This window comes from Bos grunniens, chromosome 13, assembly GCF_055505025.1.
Source record: "Bos grunniens cultivar Pamir isolate PY7600 chromosome 13, Bosgru_T2T1.0, whole genome shotgun sequence".
In the NCBI taxonomy this organism is placed as follows: domain Eukaryota; kingdom Metazoa; phylum Chordata; class Mammalia; order Artiodactyla; family Bovidae; genus Bos; species Bos grunniens.
Genome location: NC_141177.1, coordinates 35,268,804 through 35,296,433, shown reverse-complemented (window position 1 = coordinate 35,296,433; position 27,630 = coordinate 35,268,804). Strand labels below are relative to the sequence as shown.

Genomic DNA, 27,630 nt, shown 5'->3' with positions numbered 1-27,630 from the left:
GGTTTGCTGGGCTAAGGTCAATGGTCTCTGCAGTTAAGACCTGCCTCTCAATCTTGTACCATTTCTTACTCTTGCTGTGACCTTGGGCAAGTTACTTTATCTTCTGAGCCTGGTTTCTCCTTTGTGAAATGAGAAGGCAAGTCATTCCTGCTCCTTATGGGTTGATATGAGAATTGCACAAAGGGCGCAACAGTACCTGAAACCATACTCACTATCTTGTAATACCTATAATGGAAAAGAATCTGTGCCTGAAACTAATACAGTATTGAAAATCAACTGCAGTTAAAAAAAGAGAACTGCATGAAAGGATGTCTACAAACTCCACATCCCTAATCCTTATGGACCATCTAAATGAAAGATGTGCCCTTGACATTTGACCATAAATCAGAGGCCTTCTGATGCCTCTGGCTATTTTTGCTCTATGGTGCTTTTTCCAAAAGGTAGACCTGGATAAAAAGAGCTCACTATATGTCAGAAAATCTGGTGATGATCAATTGGTTTCAAAAAAGAAGTTGAAACCAATGATTAATGTTTCTAAGTCAATCTCACTGCAGAGAATATGCTCAAATCTTGGAATTGTGAGCAAAGGCATATGTTAAACCTGAAAGTTGCACTTCTTTTTTAAAATGGAGAAAATATTCACCTTTTTAGAGTCAACAGACTGGAGATGACACAACTAGACCATATTCAAATCTGTAGAAAACTTTTAAAAAGTCATATAAAATAACAAAAAAATGCAGATTTCCCCATGTACCATAGATAAGAAAACAAGGTTGAAAGCCACACATTAATTTCAAATTTCATCATAGGAAGTCAGGTGACCTTTGCACCCAATGTAAAAAAATCTGTAAGTTGCTCTTTAGAATAGCAATGTTTCTCATTTTTGTCACACTTGCTTTTTCCTCTGGGATGTTGCTGTATAGTCATGGAAGAAATGCTCCCTTAAAGGTCTGGTTAAAACCAGTCAACTCTTTTGAGGGTTTACATGGAAATATCAGACAACTAGGAAAAGCGGAGGAAGAAAGTTGAACCAAAGGTCTAGCTTTGGTCTAGCTTTGGTAAATTAGGCAGAGCTATGTTTGACAGCAGACAGGTAAACTGTGATATCAAGGAGCACTATTTTAATCTAGGGCCCAGCTAGGTTCTAAAATAATGGGGCCCAGGACTATGGAGAAATGACCACCAAGTTCAACACCGTTCACTTGGCACTGGTTTCTGTATAGAATGTTTCAAATTCAGTTCTTTGTGACATGGACCAGATTAGTCAAGTGCCTGAGGCACAATTAATCTTTAAGCTAGGCCTCAGAAGTTCAGGTATTGCCTGAAGATTCTTCACTAACATTCACTTCTAAGGTGAGGCTGAAAGAGGAACTTCCAGTGACAACTTCTGCCTCAGGGCTGAAGAGTGCCCAGCCAAGGATGTCTTGAGGTGGCCCCCCGAATTGCAGAGATCTGTCTTCTCAAATAGCTCTGTTGGAAAATAAAGTAACAGTGGATGTCTTTGGGCATCTGAGGTCCAGCCAGGCCCCCTAAGGTTTGCATCCTAAAAGAACTTCAAAGTGGAAAGGGAGTCTCGGCCTTAACCTTGCAACCCATATCCTTTGTGTGACAGAAGAATATTTATAAAAACATAATAAAATACATCTCATATATCCTTCTATCCCCAGTACTGCTTTCTACTTTCTTAAAATTCACTCATCCCAACAGTGACAAACCAAAACAGGAAATGACAATCGAGGCAGCTGTTAATTGGCCCATGTTCATGTCTCATGGCAGAGATGACAAAGCAAAAAGCAGAGGAAAAAAAAAGTTTGTTATCAGCTTTTGATTTACAAAAGTCAAAAGCCTTTAGGGGAAAGGCCATGAGTCATATGTTGCTCAGTTGCTAAGTCATGTCTGACCCTTTGTGACCTCATGGACTGCAGCATGCTAGGCTCTTCTGTCCTCCATTGTCTCTCAGAATTTGCTCAAATTCATGTCCATTGAGTTGGTGATGCTATCTAGTCATCTCCTGGAGTAAGAAATGGCAACCTGCTCCAGTATTCTTCCCTGGAAAATTCCATGGATGGAGGAGCCTGGTGGGTCACAGTCCATGGGGTCACAGAGTCAAGCAACTGAGCACACACAATCATTAGACACAAATCTAAGAGAACACTGCTGAGTGGTAAGAGCAAGGCTTCCCTACCCCACCCACCCACCAGCCAAAGGCCCAGTAGACGGAAGTCTCTAGGGATGCCAAGAGCTCTTAAATTTGGTGGGCTTTGGGGATGGGCTGTCCTGCTCTTCTCTCCCTTACTGGCTGCAATGGAAACTTTGCTGGAAGCCTCGATGCATGTGGTGGTTTTATGAAGAAAGAACTGGACCCATCTTCTTGAGCCCCAACCCAGAGTAGAAGCTTTGGAGACATGAAGCAGTTTTGAGGAGTGGGATTCCCAGAACCCATGTGTTTTCACGTCTTTAGAAGGACTTAAAGGTGGCTGGAATGGAATGGGACTTGCAGCGGGGTAGGGGGCAGTAACTGTCCAAGACAAGAGGGGTCAATGATCACCTTGGCAGATGTCACTCTGGACTCATGACACCAAGGGCCTCTACTCTGACACCTTGTCACCAACTAGTACAGGTAACCCCACCTTAACCCAGATCTGCACCCTAGACCTTCATCCCCAGGACATGAGAATATTCAGGGCTCCCTCTGCCATTTTCACAAGATGGGAAGGTAAAAGCACTTCTGTTAAGGAAAGATGTATTTCTTTTCATATCTGAGTTTGGGGAATAAGATTTGTCCTTACTACATGTGCTACCTGGCTTTCCTCCGACTTAACAACCAAGCCATAAGCACACAGGCAGCTTCCAACCCTGTACGTGCGGGCTTTTCAAGTCACAGGTGGGGCCTTAGAGCAATGCCAAGTAAGGTGCTCTCTCCCACCCCACATTTTAAGTTAACTGAGGCTCCTTCCACCACAGGTGGCAGAGGGAAGAGTTGGGGGAGGGATGCACTAGGCAAGGTGTCTGAAATAAGGAGAGGGTCTGGGTGTCCATGGGAATATGTGCTGTCAGCCTGGAGCGTACACACGTTTCGGGCCGTGGACCCAGCTCCGGGGAGGCCGCCCTCTGTGTAGGCCTGCTTTGCTCACTCCTGGCCGCCGGTCAACTTGTGGAACAGGTCCTCGTCAAGCGTTTCATTCTGGTCCTTGGAGCGGGTGGACAGGAAAATGTAGCCTCCGATGTACTCATGCACGACTTTGCAATCCGCACTCAGGCAGGTGAATGCAATGGAGACGTTCTGGTCAAACTCGATAGCCACCTGGAAGGGGAAGGCATAGGTACGCTTAAACCTGACAAGGATGGATCGAAAAGAAGCCGCTTGGCTAGAGATGGTCCAGAGCTGAGGACTGCTGAGGTGCTGACAGATAGTTTTCCCCAAACCCCACAAAACCCCACTGCTTGCATCAAAGCTTACAGAAAAACATCTCTGCTCTGCGTGCGCCCTCTTGTGGTGTCAACTTTGCCGCACACCTGGGAAAACGCTAAGACCTAATGCAAAGATACTTCCTGTCTGTCTCTCTTTAGATGAAAGAACTGTCTAAACACTGTGTGTGGAGGGACAGGATGCTTTGCAGAGTTTTGAGTGGAGAAGAAAAGGCTCACGTGAATTTTTCTATGGCCACGGCCCTCAGTCCTTCCCAGCTAGAAGTCATAAACTCTACACTAGAAGAAATTGAAGCTTGATGGGTTCTCTACCTTGGCTACCCACTGGAATCAGCTGACGACCTTTAAGAACTGATGATCTACATAGAAACATTCTAATCTAGAATGCTTCATTTCTCCCAATTTCTTCTTTCCATCATCCATCCAACAGTGGGTACGTATGGGCACATGTCTCACTTAGATGTGACTTACAAATTCACTTCCAAAGATCCCTTTCAGAAGATGGCCTTTCAATGAATCTTAACACAAAGTGTGCAAAATGTGTTAGTTTACTAACTGTACTTTTGTCATACATTGGCTACTCTTTAATATCTAGAGACTAGATATTAAACAATTGGGACATACTGTCCAGTATTTACAAAGAATATACAGTAAAGCTAAAATGCATGTAACTTATACAACAATGGATATGTTGAAATGTTCTTGTACACAAAGCAAAACATCTTTGCAAAGTTCATTCTCTATTTGCAACATCTAAGCCTTTTAGATGTCCTGAGGTGACAACATATGATAAAAAGTAGAGCTAGTGAATTAATCAATTTGTAAATATCTTTGTTATAATTGATAAAAAAAGTAGCATCTTGGACATGGACTTATTAATCCATCTGAGAAATGTATGTCAGGACTTGTTCACTAGGTTGGGAGCAGAGGGGCAGGAGGAAGTATAAATGGAGGGATATATGTGGATGTGTTCATATTTATATTTTGCTTCATGTCTCATTTTTAATGGAATATTAAGGGAATGTAGTATTTTAATCATGACTCTGCCAACATCTTTATGTAGAGGTCTGTTGCCATTTTCTACTTTTACAAAATTTTTGTCCCAAGAAAGGTAGGACTACATTTTTTCCTTCTAGATTGAGTTGGTGTACTGTATTCTTGGTTATCAAATACTCATATAACTTTGGCACTTTGAAATGGTAAATATTCATGATGTGTGAAAAAGCATGATATGTAGCTGTATGATCTTAATTATATAAAAATGGATGCTTAGTTTTATAGATACACAAATGAAACCTAGAAGGACACATCAAATGGTAGACTGCTTGTGATTATGGATGACTTTGTGTTTTGCCTTTTGTGTTTTTTGGTTTCCTATTATGCACATGGTAGCTTTTAAGAAATATATGTTATTTTAAAAACCTTAAGAAAAAGAGTCACTGACTTTGGCAATTCCCAGAGTTGGATTTTTTTCCATATGGTGTTACTGAGGTATAACTGATATATCATAAACAGACCTATTTAAGGTACACACTTGGGTTATTTTTTTAAATTGCAGTTGATTTACAATGCCATGCTAATTTCTGCTGTATAGCAAAGTGATTCAGATATATATTTACAGGGTGGGCCAAACTGTTTGTTCATTCTGTAACATCTTCTGGAAAAACCCAAATGAATTTTTTGGCCAACCCAATACACACACACACACACACACACACACACACACACACACACACATTTTTACAATAGCCTTTGCTATTATGGTTTATCATAGGATATTGAATATAGTTCTTTGTGCTATACAGCAGGTATATTGCTGTATAGCAATATACCTTGTTTATCCATTCTATATACAAAAGCCTACATCCGCTAAACCCAACCTCCCCCTCCATCCCTCCCTCAACTCTCTCCCCTGTGGCAAACATCAGTCTGTTCTCTATGTCTGTGAGTCTGTTTCTGTTTTGTAAATAGGTTCATTTGTGTTATATTTTAGATTCTGTATCATATGGTATAGCCATATAATTGTATACCATATGTACACCATTATACCATAATAATCATATGGTATTTATCTTCCTCTTTTTGACTTGCTTCACTTAGTATGAGGATCTCTAGGTGCATGCATGTTGCTGCAAATGGCATTATTCTGTTCTTTTTCACGGCTGAGTAGTACTCCATTGTGTCTATGGACCACATCTTCTCCATCCATTCATCTGTTGTTGGACGTTTAGGTGGTTTCCATGTCTTGGCTATTGTGAATAGTGCTGCTTTAAACATAGAGGTCCACATATCTTTTTGAATTAGAGTTCTGTCTGGATATATGCCCAGGAGTGGGATTTCTGGATCATATGGTAATTCTATTTTCAGTTTTCTGAGGAACCTCCATACTGTTTTCCAGAGTGGTTGCACCAACTTACACCAAGAGCGTAGGAGGTTTCCCTTTTCTCCACACCCTCTCCAGCATTTATTGTTTGCTGATTTTTTGATGATGGTCATTCTGACTGGTGTGAGGTGGCGCCTCATTGTAGTGTTGATTTCCATTTCCCGGAGGTGGATTTATATGGCCTTGAGGGTATAGCAAGGTTTTTCAAGCCACTGCCTTAGAGGCCATCTAATCTCAGACCTTCATGCTACAAAAGAGTTAAGACTGTCAACAGCTGTGCTGAGAGGAATCCATGGTTCTTAAAAAAATGTGAGTCTCTTAACCTCCCTCTACACTGACAGCTTTCTACTGGAAAAATGGGAATGCCAAAGGAATGAGGTAAAGATCCTCTATCATCATTAGAAGAATGTTTTAAATCATCAGGACTCTCAGGTGTCTCTGACTCAGTCCAGCACAGCCTGTGACGTAGGTGTGGCCTGGTTCCTAGGGCAGTGATGATCGGGGTGGACGGCTCCTAAAGTCAGAGGTGGAATTTTCCCCTGTCACCCCTGTGTACCATGCTGGCTTCTTTGGTACTTTTCCCCTTTGGGACTAGAATGCTCTCCACATGGGCAGCTGAGCCTGAGAGTCCTCAACCAGTTATACCTCTTGGCAGCCAGTCAGATGAGGCCTGTTTTGGATTTATTCTGTATGATATATACATCTCAGGTGGCTTCTGCTAAGTAATTATCAGCCTAAATCTTATATAATCATACATGAGTTGAAGGAAATTAAACTACTGAGCAATTTTAGAGTCTGTCTGTATGGAGACCAAGCCAACTTATGTTAATTCAAAAGCATTTGGCCTATACTTGTTAGGGAACTGCCCAGAACTGCCTGTGATTATTTTAGCAGACAATTACCACATGCTTGTGGTTTCTAAATTCTAGGTATAAGAATACCTTCTTAAAATCAGAATAAACTGCAGTTCTGAGGGAGCACAGGTTTAATAGGTTCAACATTGAATGTATCCAGACTTTCACTTTACCTGCCGGATTTCCCAGTTTACATTCCACTGTTTCATATTTGTAAATCTCCATGTTGTAATTGGGATCCCAGTGGCTGCATCGATTCTAATCAACCTATTATATGAAATTCCCAGAATGTCATCTTTTTTGCTTCCTTTAAATCTGAAAAAAATTAATTAAAAGATGTAACTGCTTCCTGTGACAAGATGTTTATTCACACACAACTTCTTAAAAATAATACCAACATTTCTAAATCATTTCTGAAGAGTAGACAATGAGGGATTAACTTTCTGCAAAGGGCATTATTATTGTGATAGAGAGAATATGAAGGCTGGAGAGAATTAGGATGTCCTGCTGACATTATTTAAATGAAATTGACATCAGAGGAAAGCAAAATAAGAGGTAGTCAAGTCAATTAATTCAAATTAGTACCAACTGTGTATGCCAGGCACCCTTCTAGGCACTGCTTAGGCACAGTGACCTAAGCAGGCAGAAAGAACATTCCTAACCTCATTGAGCTTATATCCTAGCTGGGGGACAGGGTCATGAATAAGTGAAATATATATGTCAGATAAGATCATGAATGAGAATAAAGCACAGAAGTGAGACAGGGAATAATGGCGAGGAGGTTGTTACAATTTTAAATAGAATGTCAGGGAGATCTTAGTGAGAAGGAAGATTTGATTGAAGAACTGGTGTCTATGAGGGCGTGAGTTATGTGGATACCTGGAGAAAAAGTATCTTAGGCGGAGAGCACAGTGCAAAGGCCTGAGCTCTCTTTCCCTCACCAGCCCCCTCATTCTCAAAGCCCTGCCAGGAGGCCAGCGTGGCTCCCTGCCAGGAGGCCAGCGTGGCTCCCTGCCAGGAGGCCAGGGCAGCATGAATGAGGGGCTAAGCTAAGTCACTTCAGTCGTGTCCAACTCTGTGCGACCCCATAGACGGCAGCCCACCAGGCTCCCCTATCCCTGGGATTCTCCAGGCAAGAACACTGAAGTGGGTTGCCATTTCCTTCTCCAATGCATGAAAGTGAAAAGTGAAAGTGAAGTTGCTCAGTCGTGTCCGACTCTTCGTGACCTCATGGACTGCAGCCCACCAGGCTCCTCCGTCCATGGAATTTTCCAGGCAAGAGTACTGGAGTGGGGATAGGAAGTTAAATTCCAGAGTTAAGGTCCTGCAGGGCCACTGTAAGGATTTGGCCTTTACCCTGAGTGTGACAGAATGCCTTTAGATGGGGTGAGAAGAAGCCTGACAGGATTTGACTTAAAAGGATCACACAGGCTGCTAAATTGAAAACTTAGGGGACAAGCAGGAGAAGCAGAGAGATCAGGTAGGCACTCTGAACAGAGGTATGGAAGATTGTCATGAGCAGCCAAAAGTGATGGTCATTTGTGAACAGACAGTATTCTAAAGTTAAAAAAAAAGAGAATTTTATATTCTAGACCAAATGAGAATAAACTGGATTCCAAGGAAGCCACTTAGAATTGAACAGAAAGTAAGAGGCAGGTGAGCATTATAATCACCTGACAAGGTAGTAGGTGAGGCCGAATTCAGGTAGAGACTGCCATGCCTGGATGAATCGCAGCTTGGCTTCGACCAGGGGCATCTGGGCCACGTTCTGGTGGGCTTCCAGAATGCAGGCTGCCAGCTAAGCAGAAGTGGGAGATGTCAAATTCCCTTTAGCAGACACTGACTCTCTACAGCAAGCATCCTGTTGGCTTCAGGTCTCCAGTGAGAAGAATGAACACAAGACCCAATTGCAGCTTCACAAAGACAATTCCTTTCCATTCATTCATTGATTCACTCTCTCTCTTTTTCTATAATACATACAAATCACTGGGGAGAAGCAGGATGATCAGGTAATATGTAGGCTTGCTTTCTTTCTGGGGTCTGTGGAGTCTCCATGGGCAATGGTTCAACTCGAATCATTTTACTGTGTAACTTTCAACCCACTCTTATGGAAGCATAAATTTAAAATTTTAATTTGTGGGGACTAAATCATTCTTTCAAAATTTTTATTCTGGGAATATTGCCATGTTCAGTTAGTAGTGCAGTCATTGCGATCAAAATTAACAATTATTTGGGACTTCCTTGTTGGCCCAGTGGTTAAGAATCCACCCTCCGATGCAGGGAACATGGGTTCAATATCTGGTCGGGGAACTTAGATCCCACATGCCACAGAGCGACTAAACCTATGTGCCACAGTGACTGAGCCTGCATGCTCTAGAGCCTTTGTGTTGCAATTAGAGAGAGGGCCACTTGCCACAATGAAGACCCCTCATGCTGTAATTAAGATCCAACACAGCCAAATAAATAAACATTTAAAAAATTAACAATAATTTCTTAATATCATTTGATACCCAGTCATAGTTAAATTTCCCCATTAGCTGATTTTTCATGATGATGATCTCAATCAATTTAATTCCCTATTCTATTTCAGAAAATACAGAATGTACTGCAAATAATCACCCCAGCCAGATTAGCAGTACCTGTTTAGACTTGTGCTTTTTTGCACACCGAGGTGACACAAAACATTCCGGGTTCATGTCCATGTTTTCGAGACCAGAAGCCACTTGAGGTGCTGAGTTCCGATTTTTCATCTTCAGAAAAGAAAGGATGTTGAGGACCTCTGGCTGGTAGGAGCTGTCTGCCATGGTTTTGCCCTTTGATGCCAAGATGCAGGCAGCCATCCATTGGGCATACTGACTCTCCTGCAAGAAATACCAGAGGGCTGAGAAGCAAGTTCAAGTACAAAGCTGCCATGCTCGGGAACAGAGCAGGATTTGGACCATCAATCTAGAAGATGTGGGGTGGCATGCATTTGAACTGTCTGTTAATCACCTAATTTAACACCATATGAGAGTTTTTGAGTCCTGTATTGAGTTTCTAGAGACCAAGGGACTGGAGAACAGGAATGTTGACTTTGAGAAATTCTGTGTGGAGAACTTTGAATTTAAAGATGAACCAAGGACACAAAGGAGCTTCGTGGAGCACAGACAGGTGGAAACTCAAACTACTGGGGGACGTCCTTGATGTATATTCCCATTTTCATATCATGTCTTATCCCTTTACAGAAGACAGTGAGGAAAATCATTAACTGACTTCTCATATTATTTCTCTCCCAGCCTGTCCTTAGCAAAGCTTCTAATCCTATGATAGGAATCAGGTCCATTGGTGGATGTGAACCAGCTAGTTGTGGCTTCTATTGTTCTTTAATGTCTGTGCTCATTTGCTACCTCAGGGAGCAAAGGCGAGTGGTCCAGAAGCCAAGGGGATGTGGGTGAAGAGTGAAATTAATTCTTCAGGGCAACAGTAGGTGTGGTTCACTGAATCACTGGCCTCAGTCATCACCCTCCTTGCATCCATATCTCTAGCCGTGTAATTTTACAGTCCCTCCCATCAGAGCCAGAGTGTAATTTCCCATCTTTTGACTTTCAGCCTGGCCAAGGATGTGCTTTGATCAATGGAGTGTGGTTGGAAATGACAGGATACCTACCAACTGACTCCAAGCTTAAGTGTTAGGAGGTCTCACACATTCCCACTTTCCTTCTGGCACTTCTGCCATCACAATGAGAAGAGCCTCCCCAGGCAGCCCGGGGCTCAAAGTAAAGCCCATGAGCTCAGCCAGTGGTAAAGAGCCAGCTGAGCCAGGTGGATGGCTTGAAGCAGATTTGTCCAGCTGCCCACAGCCTGAATCATCCAATCCCTAGTCACCTGGCAGAATGCTTATTGGTATGTATCTTTATGATTTTTGTGATTGTTACAAAGCAGGAGCTGACTGGTGAGTGCTCTGATTTGAGAAAACAACTGAGATGGTTTGTCTTGAGGCTTAATAAAAGAGAAGTGATTTTACTTACATGGTCACATCTCAGATACACTTCATTCATACCATCAGCAACCGGGATTAGTAATTTGATTCCAAATTTTCTCCCTGCTACATTCACATCTGGCACAACTTCACAACCTGAACGATAGAAGGCAGGGAAAGAACTGAGTTCTGAGAAATCAAATATCAGATGTGCATCTAAAAACAAAGAGTTTGAACATAAACTCCTCAGATTTGACTCTCTTCTGAAAAACTGAAGAGCAGGCTGATAACATTAATTAAAGCAGGGGTCCCCAACCTCTGGGATCTAGTGCCTGACGGGCTGAGGTGGAGATGATATAACAATAATAGGGATAAAGTGCACAATAAATGTAGTGTGCTTGAATCATCCCCAAACCGTCCCCCCACCCCCGCCCCCAATCTGTGGAAAAACTGTCTTCCACAAAACTAGTCCCTGGTGCCAAAAGGGCTAGGGGCTGCTGAATTAAATGATCACTAGGTAAGTTAGGACCTTAACATGGATAAATAAAAATACTTTATTTTATGGATTTCTTAAATATATCATTGATTGACTTCCTTTTCAGGCTAATTTGGCTAACTCATATGATCAGTTATTGAACATGAACTTTGAAAGAAAGAAGAGGGAATTCTCCGATTGTCACAATGATAAGGGAATTGAGTGCACTAGTTAATTAAATTTTTAGTTAATGGAGTTACCAGTACACTCACAGCCATTTTCAGAAATAAAGCCCAAATGTGACATTGAATTAAACTAAATTGTTTTGGAATTCAGAAAGCTTTACAGGATCCAACAATGTCTCATGTACTACATTTATGACAACAATTACCATCACATCAGAGACTTGGACACACTGGGAAAGAAGGGACGGCATAATAACTGATTGTTTTTTCACTGATTTGCATTCCAGGTTCGTACTTCACGGGGAGGACGAGCTTCAGGCAGGTGGCCATTGACAGCCATGACAGACAGAGGTTTCTCTGGGAATGAACATGCTTTCACCCTCTTGATGGGCCAAGTCAGGACATACTGAGATACTGGACCCTCTTACCTCTAAGGTTTAATTTTTCAACTGGTTCTCCTTGTTCAAGTTCCTTATTCTTAAAGTAGGCTATAGATGTGTCTTTAAAGACAAACCAATATTGTTTGAAAGCTTTTAATATTAGCTTTTTGGGCCTGCAAATTAAAGTACAGTAAACATTTGAAAAACCATCCAGAAATGTAGGACACATTGCAAATTCAAGCGAATCAAGATGCTCTAGAGATCCTTTCAAACAACATTCTCTTTATTTTTTAATAATTTTCAAATTGCTAACTCATTTCTAAAAATGGACAATGGGGGTTTTGATATGAGATGTAGAAGTTAACACAAAATTTCAGGAGCTAGACCACTCAGTGCTACACTTTGGCTCTGCGGTATAAATGTGTGACCCTGGGAAAGACACTGTGTCTGTTTGGGTCATGTGTGCTACTTCTGTGTGATGGGAGAGTATCAGCCTCGAATTCACAGGGCTTTTGTGAGGGTAGAAAGAGGTAATTTCTGTAAAGTGCCTGGCAAACTGAAGTGCTCAACAAATTATTATTATTGTGATGATGTGAGAAACATCCATGAATATGGCGACATCTAAAATTTCAATTTATTTCTTGATTCTGAAAAAGCTCTCCATATGGACAATGCAAGCTTCAAGTTAAAGACATAAAGACCAGATATAAAAGTAAGCAACCTTTTCTGTATTTCCTCTTGACCCTAAGAGAAACCAACTAGAAAATTCCCAGTGAGCCACGGAAATCACCAAAATCTATAGCTAATCCGTGTAGACCCGACTGTTACTAAAAAATATTTTGAGGAAAGATTTCTAACCATGGTATCTGTTTAGGCCAGAAAACTGTACTCTGGGCTAGACAAGGTTGGCAGTGCCAAAAGAAGACCTCAGCTGAGTCATTCAAACTAGGAAACGAGAGAGCAAGCTGGGGAGCAGGGAAGAGGGTACAGCTAGACAGAGAAAAGGTAGCAGGTTTCATATGTAGTTCAGTGGGACAATTCTGGCTTTGGGGTGGATCAGGGTACCTCGTATCAGAGAGGTGGGTTTCTGCATTCAAGAATGGGAGGAAGACAGGAAGCTTGGGGTTAACTGCACTCACATATGCTTCTAGGCAAGTCTTTTAACATGTTGGTACTAATCTTTGTCAGCTAAAAATGTGCTATCCTTAACACAAGGATAAGGGAAATGTTAATTTAAAAAACCAGCATATTACAGGAGATTGTTACATAACAGTTATATAATAAAATTGAAAAACATTATATGTAGTTAATATTTCCCAGATTTAACAAACTACTACTTAAAAAAGTTTTATCACGTTGAGAGTTGTAAGCTAATTTTAAGGGACATATTTAAAAGGTACCTGTCTAAGAATCAGATTTTCCAAAGTTAACGTTTTCAAAATAAAATCTAAGGACACAGCCTACAAACAAAATATAGTGAAGTCTCAGTTTAGTCTCTAAATATTTCTATTCAGAATTAAGAATGAAACTCTTTCTCCATTTTAATCAGACTTGAAACATATCAACAGATTTTAAACTCTTCCTACTATCTTCTTCCAGGTTGGGTCATCCTCCAACTGCTGTCCCACATCCCCAGACTCTCATTCCATGTTCCAGAGACTGAGGAAAGGCAGGGAAAGAAGAGTGGAGAAGGCGTCAGAACGGGGAATGATGTACACAAGAATGAGACAGTCCCTTGTACACTGGAAACTATATGACATTGTTGAAAGAAACTGGAGAAGACACAGATATATGGGAAGATACTCCATGTTCATGGACTGGAAGAATTAACATAATTAAAATGTTCATATTACCTAAAGCAATCTGCAGATTCAGTGCAATCCCTATCAAAATCCCAAGAATGTTTTTCACAGATAAAGAGCAAAAATTTCTAAAGTCTATATGGAACCACAAAAAACTCTGAATAGCCAAAGTAATCCTGATGAGGGTAGGGGGACAAAGCTGGAGGTATCACAGTCCCGGGTTTTAAACTATATCACAAAGCCACAGTAATCAAAACAGCATGGTATAAGCAGAAAAACCCATGTACATGTGGACAATTAATTTAGATAAAGGAGCAAAGCACATACAATGGGGAAAGAATAGTCTCTTCAGTAAATGGTGTTGGAAAAACTGGACTGTTACAGGCAAAAAAATGAAATGAGATCACCATCTTATTGTTGTTATTTAGTTGCTAAGTCATGCCCTACTCTTTTGTGACCCCATGGACTGTAGCCTGTCAGTCCACGGGATTTGTCCATGGATTTTCCATGGGATTTTCCAGGCAAGAATACTGGAGGGGGTTGTCATTTCCTTATCCAGAGGGTCTTGCCAACTCAGGGATCAAACCCATGTCTCTTGCAATGGCAGATGGATTTTTTTACCACTGAGCCACGTGGGAAGCTTATTATCTTATACCATACACAAAAAACAACTCAAAATGGATTAAAGACTTGAATGTAAAACTTGAAACCATAAAACTCCTAGAAGAAGAATACATAGGCATTACACCTATGTTTGCCAACATTGTTTAGATATTGGTCTTAGCAATATCTTTCTAGCTAAGTCTCCTCAAGCAAGGGAAACAAAAGCAAATTTTAAAAACTGGATTTTAAGAAGATTCTGGATGGCAAAGGAAACCATCAACAAAATGAGCAGACAAGCTACAGAATGGAAGAGGATATTTGCAAATGATATATCCAATAAAGCAAATATATATATCCAAAATATATAAAGAGCTCATATAATTCAACAATAACAAAAAACAAACAGCCCAAGTAAAGACTGAGCAGAGGAGATGAATAGACACTTTTCCAAAGACATACAGGTGATCAATAGGTACATGGAAAGATGTTCAACATCACTAATTATTAGGGAAATGCAAATCAAAGCCACAAGGTTAAAATCACTTCATGCTTGTTAGACTGGCTATTATGAAAAATAGAAATAAAAAGTGTTGGTGAGATTATGGAGAAAAGAGAACTCTCACACACTGTTTGTTGGTGGTAATGTAAGTTGATGTAGCTACCATGGAAAACAATATGGAGATTCCTCAAAAAATTAAGAATAGAACTACTGTATAACTCAGCAATTTCATTTCTCTGAGTATTTATCCAAAGAATATGAAAACACTAATTTGAAAAGATATACGCACCCCTATGTTCAATGTGGCATTATTTACTATAGCCAAGATATGAAAACAACCAGAGTATCCATCAATAAATGAATAAAGAAGATATGATATGAACATGTATATGAATATATATGTATATTTTCAATATATATATTCACAATGAAATATTAGCCACAAAATAGAATGAAATCTTATCATTTGTCATGGACTTTGAGGGTACTACATTAAGTGCAATAAGTCATACAGAGGAAGACAAATTCATTCATGTGTGGAATACAAAAAACTAATTAAAAACAGACAAAATAAATGAACAAACCAAAACAAACACATAGATATAGAAATGAGAGTAGCAGTTACTAGAAGGGGAGGGTTGGGGAAAGGGGGGCACAATGGGTTAAAGGGATAAACTATATGGTGGTGGTGGTTGTGGTTTAGTTGCTAAAATTGTGTCTGACTCTTGTGACCCCATAGACTGTGGCCCACCAGGCACTTCTGTCCATGGGATTTTCCAGGAAGTATACTGGAGTGGGTTGTCATTTCCTTCTCCAAGGGATCTTCTGGACCCAGGGACTGAACCTGTGTCTCCTGCAATGCAGGCAGATTCTTTACCACTGAGCCACCAGGGAAGCCCATGGTGATAGATGGAAACTAAATTTTGGTGGTGAGCACACTGTAGGGTACACAGAAGTAGAAATATAATGATGTATATATGAAAATTACATAATACTATAAATCAGTGTTACCTCAATAAAAATAAATGAAAAAGTAATCCATAAATTTTACCTGAAGAATGACAAAGAGAAATAAAAGAAAAAAGAATGAGACAGTCTCAAATCCTCATGGAGCTTCCCTTTTAAAGAGGGAAATGTATAAGTAAATAAATATAAAAAAATGTGGTAAGTCACACGACAAGGATCTAGGAGTTGTAACAGAGGACACAATGTTTAAACTCAGAATGAAAGATCAATAAGCATTTGATGGGAGGAACAGAAAAGAAATTTCAAAAAGAAAAGTGCAGGTAACTGCATGTCCAAAATGCAGAGGTGAGTCAGAGTTGGGTACCTTGCTGGTAGAAGTTGGGTCAACACTTCCTGGACATCTCCCTTATGCTGGGTGCTGCTGGGTTGAGCCATGGAAATGGGCAGAGGGGCAGTTTCTGAAACTATGTTATTTCCATGTCAGGGCTGATGAAGACAAGAACAGCAAGCAGGCTGGGGCCACTGTGGGCCTCTGGATGTATGGCTAAGAAGTTGGACTTTATTTTCTAGAAAAATGGTTCTCAAACTCTGGTGTTCATAAGACATGGAAGGGAACTTATTGGAGATATATAAGCCTGGACCCATTCCCAGAGTCCTATTCAGCAGGTTCAGTTTAGGGCACAGGTGTCTGCAATTTAGGTAAGCTTTCCTAACATGGTTTCCTAGTTTGCCCCATAATCTCCAAAGTAAATCTGGGCACAATCTATCTTTAAAATATTTTGAGTACCTACTTCCTAACATATTTACAGTTATTGAAAATTATATATGAAAAGTTCATTTTGTTTCAAGAAGGGAGGTTATACAAACCCCAGTGGAGGAACCACACTGTTGGCTGTGTTCACTAATTACAATATTCATATTTTAATGCCGTCTATCTGTTTGTGAAGGTTTTTGTTGAAGCAAGGCTACTAATTTTCATATTCCTTGATGTCAATCACTCACTTATGAAAATTAATCAGGATATGTTGTAATTTAGTATATTTAATAAGTGTGTTTCAAATACACTATCACTCAATTTGGATGCTGTTTAACAGAAAAATTCTGTTTCCAGGTTTTAAGGGTGAGCAGATAATACTGTTTTAATAGGCAGGATCATTACCGGCAACACTGTGGCAATGGGAACATTTCCAAATAACTCTCAAAATGTTCTCTTCATGGCATTAATATCTTTCAAAATCTAGTTCCATACTCACTCATTTTACAATCACCTTAAAAAAATTACAGATTAAGTATCTATTATTTTTAAAGTATCTGGAGACTCACTACCAATGGCCACTTACCATCACAGAAAAGTCATAGGTTTGGAACAGTTTTTTTTTTTTTTTAAAGTATAACACTTATAGGTAATTTTGAATGTGATAACCAGTGAGCCTTGGAGCAAGACCAAAGATTTTCATGGTCACCCTCCATCTCTTTAAAAGTACTGTAAAGAGTCTCATTTATAAATTGAATCAAACTGACAGTTTTCTATAGCACACTCTGTATGTCTGATTGGAACTTCTTTGCTATAGTAACTTGACTGTGAATAGCTCCATGAATGAATTTTATGTATAACCTCTCAGCTATAACCTTGCTGTGGAGCCATTTATTCCAAAGCAGTCTCTCCAACAGTGGTTATACTTCACAGTTTGGGGATAAATCATTGTGTTTATTAAACATATAATTGACTATTGGGATTGTATCTTGCCTGATTTATATTTAAGGGTTTGTAGCAAGTAAAATCTTGAAGAGATTGGGCATAAAGTTCTAGATTGACTTATCTTCTCTTGTGTGCTGTGTGCTAAGTCGCTTCAGTCATGTCTGACTCTGCGACCCCATGGACCTGGGTCAGGAAGATCCCCTAGAGGAGGGCATGGCCACCCATTCCAGTATTCTTGCCTGGAGAATCCTATGGACAGAGGAGCCATAGGGTTGCAAAGAGTTGGACATGACTGAAGTGACTGAGCACGCACTCATGGATGATAGCCTGCCAGACTCCTCTGTCCATGGGATTCTCCATGCAAGAATACTGGAATGGGTGACCATGTCCTCCTTCAGGGGATATTCCTGACCAAGGATCAAACCTGCATCTTTTATGTCTCCTGCATTGGCAGGCTGGTTCTTTACCACTAGTGCCACCTGGAAAGCCCTTATCTTTCCTTAGTCCTTTCAAAATATCTTCCAGCCAACAAGAAATCTGCTGCCCCTATTCTTCTTTTGTAGGAAATCTATCTTTTCTCTCAGACTTTAACAACTTTCTCTTACCAATGTTTGGCCATATCAAGATGTACATTTATATTGATTTATTTTGTTGGGATTTGAGTTTTCTGAATTTAAGGATTTTGTCCTCAACAATTATGAAAAACTCTCAAGCATTCTTTTTTTTATATGTGATTTTTGCCTTATTCTATAGACTTTTTTGTTTGTTTGTTTTTAGCAGCTTTATTCATAGTTGCCAAAACTTGGAAGCAACCCAGGTGGCCTTCAAGATATGAATGGATAAATTATGGTACATCCAGACAAAGGAGTATTCAGCATTAAGCCTAAAACTGCTAAAAAAAAATCTATTAACTAAAACAAAACCAAATTACATTCTATCAATACATAGCTAGTAACAGTCACTTTCAGGTAAACCTCAAGTACAGAATACAGACATTCCCATCTGTACTTAAGGCATCAGGCCACACTGAGGATGGTGAGGACAGAGCATAGCAATCATTGGGATGTGAGTCACTTTAACTGTGGGCTCTCCACCATTTATTCTTTTCCCCCTGATTATTAGTAAGGAGATTGAATCAGTAATCAAAAACTTCTCAACAAGTAAAACTCCAAGACCAGATGGCTCCAGTGATAAATTCTAACATTGTAAAAAATCGAGGCAAAACCAGTATATAACATTTCATTACAGGTGTACAGGGCTTTCCAGATGGCACAGTGTTAAAGAATCCTCCTGCCAATGCAGAAGACGCAGGTTTGATCCCTGGGTCAGGAAGTTTCCCCTGGAGAAGGAAATGGCAAGTCCTCCACCAGTATTCTTGCCTGGAAAATTCCATGGACAGCAAAGGCTGTCAGACTGCAGTCCATGGGGTCCCAAAGAATCAAGCTCAACTGAACAGCAGCGATTGAGCACACACACACACATAAACATGCACACACCACTACAGATATACAACATGGTAATTCTATATTTGATACTACAAAAATCTAGTTACCATGATTACCATAAAATTACCCCTATCACCCATTTCCCCACTTCACACTCCCTCCTCTCTGGTAATCACTTATTCTATTTTAAGACACGGCCCATTTAAAAGCAATGATGTTGATGTATCCAAAGCAGGTTTCTTCCTCCTCCCCATTGGGATTAATCTTTTCATAATCTTCTTATTCCTCTTAACACATTCAGGGCATAACATATTATCTTCCAGGTCATGAAGAGAGAGGTCATCCTCCTGGGGGTGTTGGGAACCCAGGTGTGACCTGCTTGGAACTGCAGGTGAACCCAACATTCTGTGTCTGCCAAGAGTGGTCTGCTGTGGACCACAAAACACCGGATGCTTGAGGCTTGGGGCAGAAAGTACTGAGAGGTGAGAAGGGCACACGAATTCACAGCCTTCGGCTGAACAGCCCTTGCAGCAATTCTTGACCATGCTGCCAGCACGGCTACCTGAGCTGAAGTTACCACATCAACCATGTTAGTCCTTTCCTCACTCTCACTCATCTTTCTTTTCTGTATACTTCCCCTCTTGGTCATCATGTTGTATTTCCTTGAACATGAGTGCATTTGGGCCTCCCGTGATGATTTAGGAACATACTGATCTTTTTCAGGATAAGCATGTTCTTGGAGTCTCCGATAAACTTCTATTTTCTGGACGTCGGTACTCAACTTAAGTTGTTGGCACCAGTTCCACAGTGTCCCGACTCACGTCGTTAATTGGAGGCAATGTAGTTGGCTAGGGACAAACTGATCTTCTAAAGCTAGGGCTCGGACAAGCTTCCTCAAGCTCCTTTGTTTGAGGAGGAGGAACTTGATCATTTGTATTCAGTGCCTCCTCTTTGACGTCTGAAGTTGAGGAAACACCTGGTTCCACTTGACGGTTTTCAACAATTTCCTCATTAACTGGATACAATGTGAGAATCATATTTTCTTCATCTAATGGCCCTTCAAAGAAATTCTTCCTGTAATTTGCCTATGCCATTTCAAGGAATGCTCAGAGAAAGGCAGAGCCGCAATGTTCAATCTCTGCAGTTTAATCCTCTTAACCTGAGGGTTTCTCATTTGTTGACTTTTTATTTATTTATTTGGCTGTGCAATGGCACCCTACTCCAGTACTGTTGCCTGGAAAATCCCATGGATGGAGGAGCCTGGTAGGCTGCAGTCCATGGGGTCGCTAAGAGTCGGACACGACTGAGCGACTTCACTTTCACTTTCCTCTTTCATGCATTGGAGAAGGAAATGGCAACCCACTCCAGTGTTCTTGCCTGGAGAATCCCATGGACGGAGAAGCCTGGTGGGCTGCAGTCCATGGGGTCGCACAGAGTCGGACACGACTGAAGCGACTTAGCAGTAGCAGCAGCAGCATGGGCTTCAGTAGTTGTGGCTCACGGGCTTAGTTGCTCTGCAGCATATGGAATCTTCCCAGATCAGGGATCGAACCTGTGTCTCCTGCATTGGCAAGCAGAGTCTTATCCACTGTATCACCAGGCAAGTCCAGGAGTATTCTCTTTTGAATGCTTGCTTCTCCACCCTTTTTTCCTTCTTAAACTCCTAGTTGAACCCTCTTATTCTACCTATATCATATTTTCCACTTTTATCTTTCTAAGTCCTCTCCTTAACTTTTTTTATTTTTGGCCATGCTGTGCGGCTTGTGAGATCTTAGTTTCCTGACCAGGGAACAAACCTGGGCCCTTGGCAGTGAAATCTGAGTCCTAAACACTGGACTGACAGGGGACTCCCTTTAGCTGAGTTTTAAACTTGATGTTTAACACATGTATTCAATTTTCAATTTCTGTGACTGTGTTTTTTTTTTTCCTAGAGTTTCTAGTATTACCTTTCATTAAAATGTTTACCTTTCAGTATATTTAATGATTCCTAACCTACTACAGTACTCTTGCCTGGAAAACCCCATGGACGGAGGAGCCTGGTAGGCTGCAGTCCATGGGGTCTCGACGAGTTGGACACAATTGAGCGACTTCACTTTCACTTTTCACTTTCATGCATTGAAGAAGGAAATGGCAACCCACTCCAGTGTTCTTGCCTGGAGAATCCCAGGGACGGGGAAGCCTGGCGGGCTGCCGTCTATGGGGTCGCACAGAGTCGGACACGACTGAAAGCGACTTAGCAGCAGCAGCAGCAACATACTCATTTTATGGTTTCTTCAGATTGTTCTACTACCTAATCCTCTTATTTATTGGGCCTCCTGACCTTTATGGTAGTTTATGAACTCACATGGTTAGCGATTTTTATTGGGAAGGTTTTTGTTTGTTTGTTTATTTGGGGGGGTTTACTTTCTCTGTAGCTCTCTAGGTATTTCTGCAATTACATTTGCCAGGGTTTCATAGCTTTTGTGGTTTTGGACCAGTATGTTTTATTTTTCAGAATTCTTTTACCATATAAGACATTTAAATTTAGATCTACATGTGTGTGGGGCACAGACCATGGCTCTTATTTTTCAAAGGACATCGCATTTCCCCACACAGAACTCCATGCAAAGATGAACTTTTTACTCTTCCTTCCACTGATGGGCAGTTTTTCTATTCCCGGTTAAGCAAAGAAGGCAGGTCTTACAAGTTTCTGCTTTTAGGCAGTGGCTTCAGTCCTGGCTCACTGCCTCACAGGAGGCAATCCCACCTTAAATTTTGTACAGGGATTACAATCCCAGCCCTGAGCCATGAGAATCGATGTCTATAGCCTAATCTGCCTGTGCAACTGAGGCTTCATTTGTATTGTGCGTGTGTGCTATGTCGCTTCAGTTGTGTCTGACTCTTTGTGACTCTATGAACTGTAGCCCACCAGGCTCCTCTGTCCTTGGGATTCTCCAGTCAAGAATACTGGAGTGGGTTGCCATGCCCTCCTCCAGGGGATCTTCCTGACCCAGGGATCGAACCGTCTCCTATGTCTCCTGCATTGGCAGGAGGGTTCTTTACCACTGAGTCACCTGGGAAGCCCTTCATTTGTATTAGGGAAAGGGAGGGAAAACCACTAGACCACTCAGGTATGGTGGTGGTTTAGTTGCTAAGTCATGTCTGGCTCTTGCAACCCCATGGACTGTAGCCTGCTAGGCTCCTCTGTCCGTGGGATTTTCCAGGCAAGAATACTGGAGTGGATTGCCATTTCCTTCTCCAGCATCTGTATTAGGTTGGTGCAAATGTAATTGCTGTTTTGGACTGTGAATTTTAAATCATTTTAACTAGGCTCAAACACATCTTTATTAATCAAAATAGGAATCATTACAATCAACACATTTTTGCCAACAAGAAATGTTTGTTTTTTCCTGTAATGTAAAAAGTCTGTGCTTCGAAATTTGATGAACTCTTGGAAAGCATTTTCTGCCTCTTGCTGGTTGTGGAAGCATTTTCCCTGCAAAAAGTTGTTGAGATGCTTGAAGAAGTGGTAGTCCAAGGTTGGCAAGAGGTCAGGTGAATATGATGAATGAGGCAAAACTTGGTATGTAGCCCAATACGTTCAACTTTTGAAGCTTTGGTTGTGTGACATGCAGTGTGGTTAGGTGTGAAGGACTGGGCCCTTCCTGTTGACCAGTGCCAGCTACAGGTGATGCAGTTTTTGGTGTATCTCATTGATTTGCTGAGCACACTTCTCAGATATAATGATTTCACTGGGATTCAGAAAGCTGTAGTGGATCAGACTGCCAGCAGATCACCAAAGAGTGATCATGACATATTTTTGGTGCAAGTTTGGCTTTGGGAAGTTCTTTGGAGTGTCTTCTTGGTCCAACCACTGAGCTGGTTGTTACTGGTCATCATATAAAATCCACTTTTTTCTTGCACGTCACAATCCAATTGAGAAATGGTTGGTGGTTGTTGTATAGGATAAGATAAGACGCTTCAAGATGATGATTTTTTTGATTTTTGGTCAGCTCATGAGGCATCTACCTATCAAGCCTTTTCACCTTTCCAATTTGTTTCAAATGCTAAACGATTGTAGAATAGTCAATGCTGAGTTCTTCGGCAAATTCTCATGCAGTTATAAGAGGATCAGCTTTGATGATTGCTCTCAATTGGTTGTTGTCAACTTTGGACGGCCAGCCACTATGCTCCTCATCTTCAAGTCTCTCATCTCCTTTGCAACACTCTTGAATTGCCACTGTACGTTCATTAGCAGTTCCTGGGCCAAATGCATTATTGCAGGTTTTATGCAACATCTCTGCTGCTTTATGACCCCTTCTGAACTCAAATCAGAAAATTGCTTGAATTTGCTTTTTGTCTAATATCATTTCCATACTTTACATTTCTAAAATGAGTGTAAAATACACAGCAAGTAATGTCATTAGCAGAAAAAAATAAAGCGAGAAATATGCATTAAATGATATATAACATAACCACATTTAAGAATGTATTCCAATATCAAATGGCAAAGTTCAACAATACAAAACCACATTTACTTTTGCACCAACCTAATAGAACTGGTTCCCTCTTCATTCCCTACAAGCTGAGGAAGTCTCACTTGTGACTTCCCAGTCTCACTTCAAGATCAATTTTGTATAGGTAAGCAAGATTGAGATTTGCATCAGATCAGATACCACATTGCTAGGAAGAGAAGTCTGTTATTTACATGTGGGTTCAATAGATGTGGCTTAGGAAAGAAAAAGGAGCTTCACTGTCAAAGAAAAAAATTTAAAACTGAAGGGCTAGTTCAATGCTCTTCTGTTGAGGAGAGGAGGCCCAGAGAAAAGAATGGCCTATAAGGTCACACACCCACCAACAGCAGAGGTACTCCCTCCAACCTCCTTCCTCCTTTCCCTTCTCTTTTTCTGTGTCATCAGCTCCACTCTCCCTCTTCCCTTTGTCCTGTATTTTTTTCTTCCAGAAACAATATTATATGTTATATTCAATGCATTGAGAACTTTGGCAGACAAAGTGTCCACTGGCCAAATATGAGGACAACTTTGTGAGTTTTAGCATGAAAGTCACTTTAAAGTGATATGGATGTGGGGCTTACTTCCAGAATATCATCTCCTTTTTAGGATTTATCATTTTATAGGAAGAATACTGTCATCATTTGGTCTGTGAAGAGCTCAGTTTGCTCTATACAGAAGCTATGGCAACCAGATTTCTCTCAAGAACAATTAGTAATTTATAAAGATAGATTTGTGGATTCAAATTGTTATTATTTTTTTCTGTAATTTTAACTGTAGTGATATGCATGGTTACAATTATTTATGCCACAGAAGTTAAATGAATGACCCAATTGTTTGGACCATCTGCTAAGATCACATTAAAAAAAACCCTGCAGAAACTCAGTGACAAATACTGTTACCTTTGGACTCTTATTTCTCATTTATATCTGATTCATTGCCCATTCTTTCCAAGTTTTTCTTTGAATCGTGGTAACAAAAGCAACCGGTGTTTCTTTTCAAGCCAACTAAGTGAAGTGTCAGTTTGTAAGGAAAGTCAACAAACCATAAAGTGATAGAACTTCAAACGAACCTTACTCCTTTCATCCTAACCCACCTTGGCACCATCACAAATGTGGCAGTCTTTCATGAAGAAAGTAAAAAACTTCTATTCCTTTTAACAGTTTCAGAGTGATCTGAGGTGACTGGGGGGTTTATCAGAAATACTTTAACAGGTGAAGGTAGATAAACTAAGGTGTGTATATGTGTGTATTAGTCATTCAGTCATGTCTGACTCATGGATTGTAGCCCATCAGACTCCTCTGTCCTTGGAATTCTCCAGGCAAGAATACTGGAGTGTGTAGCCACTCCCTTCTCCAGGGGATTTTCCTGACCCAGGGACTGAACCCACATCTCCTGCGTTGCAGGCAGATTCTTACTCTCTGAGCCACCAGGGAAGCCAACTCTCTATAAGTCTGGGATCAAAGCTCTAGAGACAACTTGCTTTTAAATCATAAAAGAGCCTTCAAATGGTATGAGAGCCCTGAGCAGGTGGACCATAAAAGTCTGGCATATGTGTTCACGATCACCAATACCGACCATATTTATACCAGCATTTAATGAGCCAGGAACCATGTTTAATGCTTCATATGCATCATTTAATTTAATATTCCCAACATGCCCAAGAGGAGGTATATCCCCACTTCATAGATCAGGAAACTGAGGCTCAGAGACATGATGGCAATGCCTGAGATCATCCCGCTGTTGTGCGCTATGGCGCTAGGACTCCATCCATTATGTCTCTGATGCCAAAGCTTGTGCTTTTACCTTTGAACCAAGAACTTGCCTAATGGATGTTCAATTTAAACTCCTACACTCTTTACCTGCAAGATTTTGCTATGAGTAACTTCTTTCCTCTTCAAGGGTGACTTACCTAAATAATCTGAGATTATCTGCAAGTTTAGGGATATCAGTAATGTCCTCCTGAGGAAAAGCAGATAACATTTGACAAGCAGTAATTAGACAGGTGGTGCTGGTACTCTATCCCACACTGTAGCCACCTGCCACGTGGAACAATTTACGTAAGAATTAACTAAATTAAATAAAATAAAAACTCACTTCCTCAGTCATACTAGCTACATTTCCAGTAGTTTACCTCAGGGATAGGGTGAGAGAGGGCTGGGACTGAGATTAGGCACCTGTGGGGATCCTGGGGGTAACTGGTGAAGTTCTATTTCTTGATTTGGGTGGTAACTTGGCTGATAATTTATTTATTTATTTATTTTTTTTAACTTGGCTGATAATTTAATACTGATTTGTTAAGCTTTACATTTTTGTATTTTTTCACTTTCTGTGTCATATATTACACAAATGAAAAAAGATTAAAAAAAAACTGACCATACACTATCATTCAAGTTAAAAATCTGAGTTAGAAACTACTTTTATGTCCAAACAAAATGTTTCATAATTTTTACATCAGAGTGTATAAGAGTAGCCATATCTAGTTTACTGATATATAGAATCCTACTGATTCTCAGAAAGAATCTGGTTCAAAGTTCATTCTATGGTATAGGTTGGTGCCTATTTTCAAACTGAAAAGACTATTGTTTGGCATCACATAAAAATATTGAGGGCATTGAGAGGGAATTTTCTATTTGTTCTAAGGATGACTTTTCCACTGTAAGTATTTGGTGGAGGAAGTAACAAAAGACAAATCCAGTTTCGTGGGGCCCAGGTCTCATAAATGTGGTTCAGGGCTTGGATCTCTTCAGAATCTGAGAATTTCATTTGTATAAGGTAGTTGCTTTTGCATTATAGCAATGTCCTATTTTAAGGAATTTAATCATAAGAGAACACACATTAAATACAATAATGTGTGTATTACTGTATACAATACAGTGCCTCATTGCATCTATTACTATTTATACAAACTACAATGACTCTACCTCTCTGATTCAATGTGATTAAACTAATGATTGAAGAAGTTAAACAAAAGGGTGGCTCCCAACAAATGAATCAAACAAGGCAGGGCACTGCAATTATAAAGCTGACAGTTCAGCCACATCCATCCTGGATAAGAAGCAGGAGCGTTATTATCTTATGTTTTACTGGAGAGTTTTTCTTTATTTCCTAAAGTCAAAGGGTTCAGGAACTTTTTACAGTGTACAGTCTTGCCCAAAGAAATGCATGACTAGGTCAACAGATCACATGGTTTTGTATCTGTGAAGCATTCTCTCTACTTTCACAGCTACCTCATTCTTCTAGACTTCAGTTAAAGGGCCAATTTCATGTTCCACTTTAGTGAAATGGAGACCAGCACGGTCTTTCCCTCATACCAAGCTAGCTTATTTTTAAGAAGAAGTACAGTACAAAAGAATTGGCATTGGGAGTGATAAAAATACCTTACAGTTACTTACAGAGCTGATCCGAGAAAAGCTAGTCAAGTTTAAGTTTGTTCGAGGAAGAGAGTATTTTCCTTTCTTCAAAATCAGACAAAATATTCCCTTATTTATAATAAAAAAGCTCATTTATACTTGTCAATCAGAGCAAAGCCACAATTCTGAGTTATCAGAAACATTCATACCAAAGTGTTGTCTGCTTTTCCGCCTTCCAGGGTCACTTCCAAATTAGAAAGTGCTGCTTCTACTTCGTCAACCTCAGACTCATTTGTAAAATCCTGTATTTCAGTGGACAACGACAGTTTGCTAATGTGATACTACAACAGAAACAGAGTTTTTAGGACTATTAGAAACACAAATGAGGAAAGAAAATACTGAACATCTCCTGGAAGGAGATCTCCCGGGTATGCATGGAAAATGACATTTTAATGTAAATTATTTTGAGATTCACGGTTAGTCATGTTCCAACTCAGTTCTTCTCCGTCATTGGTTGACCTTATAGTGCAGAAGCAATGAGGATAGCAAGACTGATGCCTTATAAGATGTATGCATGGGTTGGTTATGAGGAATATTTTAAACTTAAATTTACTACACTAATTTTCAACTCCTTTTCAAAGAAAAAATCAGTAGAAAGAAAATGAAACTTTAAGGAGAACAAATTTTCTTTGTTTCCTTCCAGAGGAAGGTACCAACGTTCCCATACCTGTAGTGCTGCAAAGATCAACATTTCTTCCTCTGTGCAGTCAATTTCTTCTAAGAGAATGGCCCACCTGGCTTGTTCATAGAGTTGGTTTATTCGGACAGCATCATACTAGAGAGAAGAACAGGCATGTGCTTATGTGTGTGTGGTGGGACATATTTACATCCCATGATACAAAAGTTTTAGAATAACAGGTCAATTCTTGTTAATCAGATGCAATGCATTTTAGTTCAGTAACTGAAAGAAACCCCTCTATCTTTCTACTACCCCAGTTCATTTTACTTCTGAATTAAGAACTTTCTTTCTCAAAATATTTCCCAGAGCTTCTTCAAGAGCCCAAACTGACCCATCTTAGTTAGACTCCATTATTTTTCCTTTCTTATCA

At 40.3% G+C, this 27,630-nt stretch overlaps 1 protein-coding gene and 1 pseudogene across 18 annotated transcripts in view; both read right to left on the bottom strand.

The window, feature by feature from the left end:
* Positions 1 to 686: 686 nt before the first annotated feature.
* Positions 687 to 27,630, bottom strand: part of FERMT1 (FERM domain containing kindlin 1) — a 60,983-nt gene continuing 34,039 nt past the window's right edge. For 9 of the 17 annotated variants that reach the window (XM_086333421.1, XM_086333426.1, XM_086333420.1 and 6 more), the window contains 9 exons: positions 27,249 to 27,356; positions 26,731 to 26,862; positions 25,081 to 25,130; positions 11,713 to 11,837; positions 10,674 to 10,780; positions 9,306 to 9,527; positions 8,340 to 8,464; positions 6,840 to 6,981; positions 687 to 3,304 (listed from right to left, as the gene is read on the bottom strand). In XM_086333421.1, the coding sequence (XP_086189547.1) occupies positions 3,131 to 3,304; positions 6,840 to 6,981; positions 8,340 to 8,464; positions 9,306 to 9,527; positions 10,674 to 10,780; positions 11,713 to 11,837; positions 25,081 to 25,130; positions 26,731 to 26,862; positions 27,249 to 27,356 (1,185 nt within the window). In that variant the 3' untranslated portion in view covers positions 687 to 3,130. Of the gene's footprint in view, positions 3,305 to 6,839; positions 6,982 to 8,339; positions 8,465 to 9,305; positions 9,528 to 10,673; positions 10,781 to 11,712; positions 11,838 to 13,202; positions 13,324 to 21,984; positions 23,045 to 25,080; positions 25,131 to 26,730; positions 26,863 to 27,248; positions 27,357 to 27,630 lie in introns of those variants that run through there. The other 8 variants (XR_015139381.1, XR_015139382.1, XR_015139380.1 and 5 more) reach the window with 7 other exon arrangements.
* LOC147360716 (developmental pluripotency-associated protein 2 pseudogene) lies at positions 15,954 to 19,772 on the bottom strand (annotated as a pseudogene). The gene has a single exon (XR_015139383.1). The product of XR_015139383.1 is annotated as a developmental pluripotency-associated protein 2 pseudogene (transcript).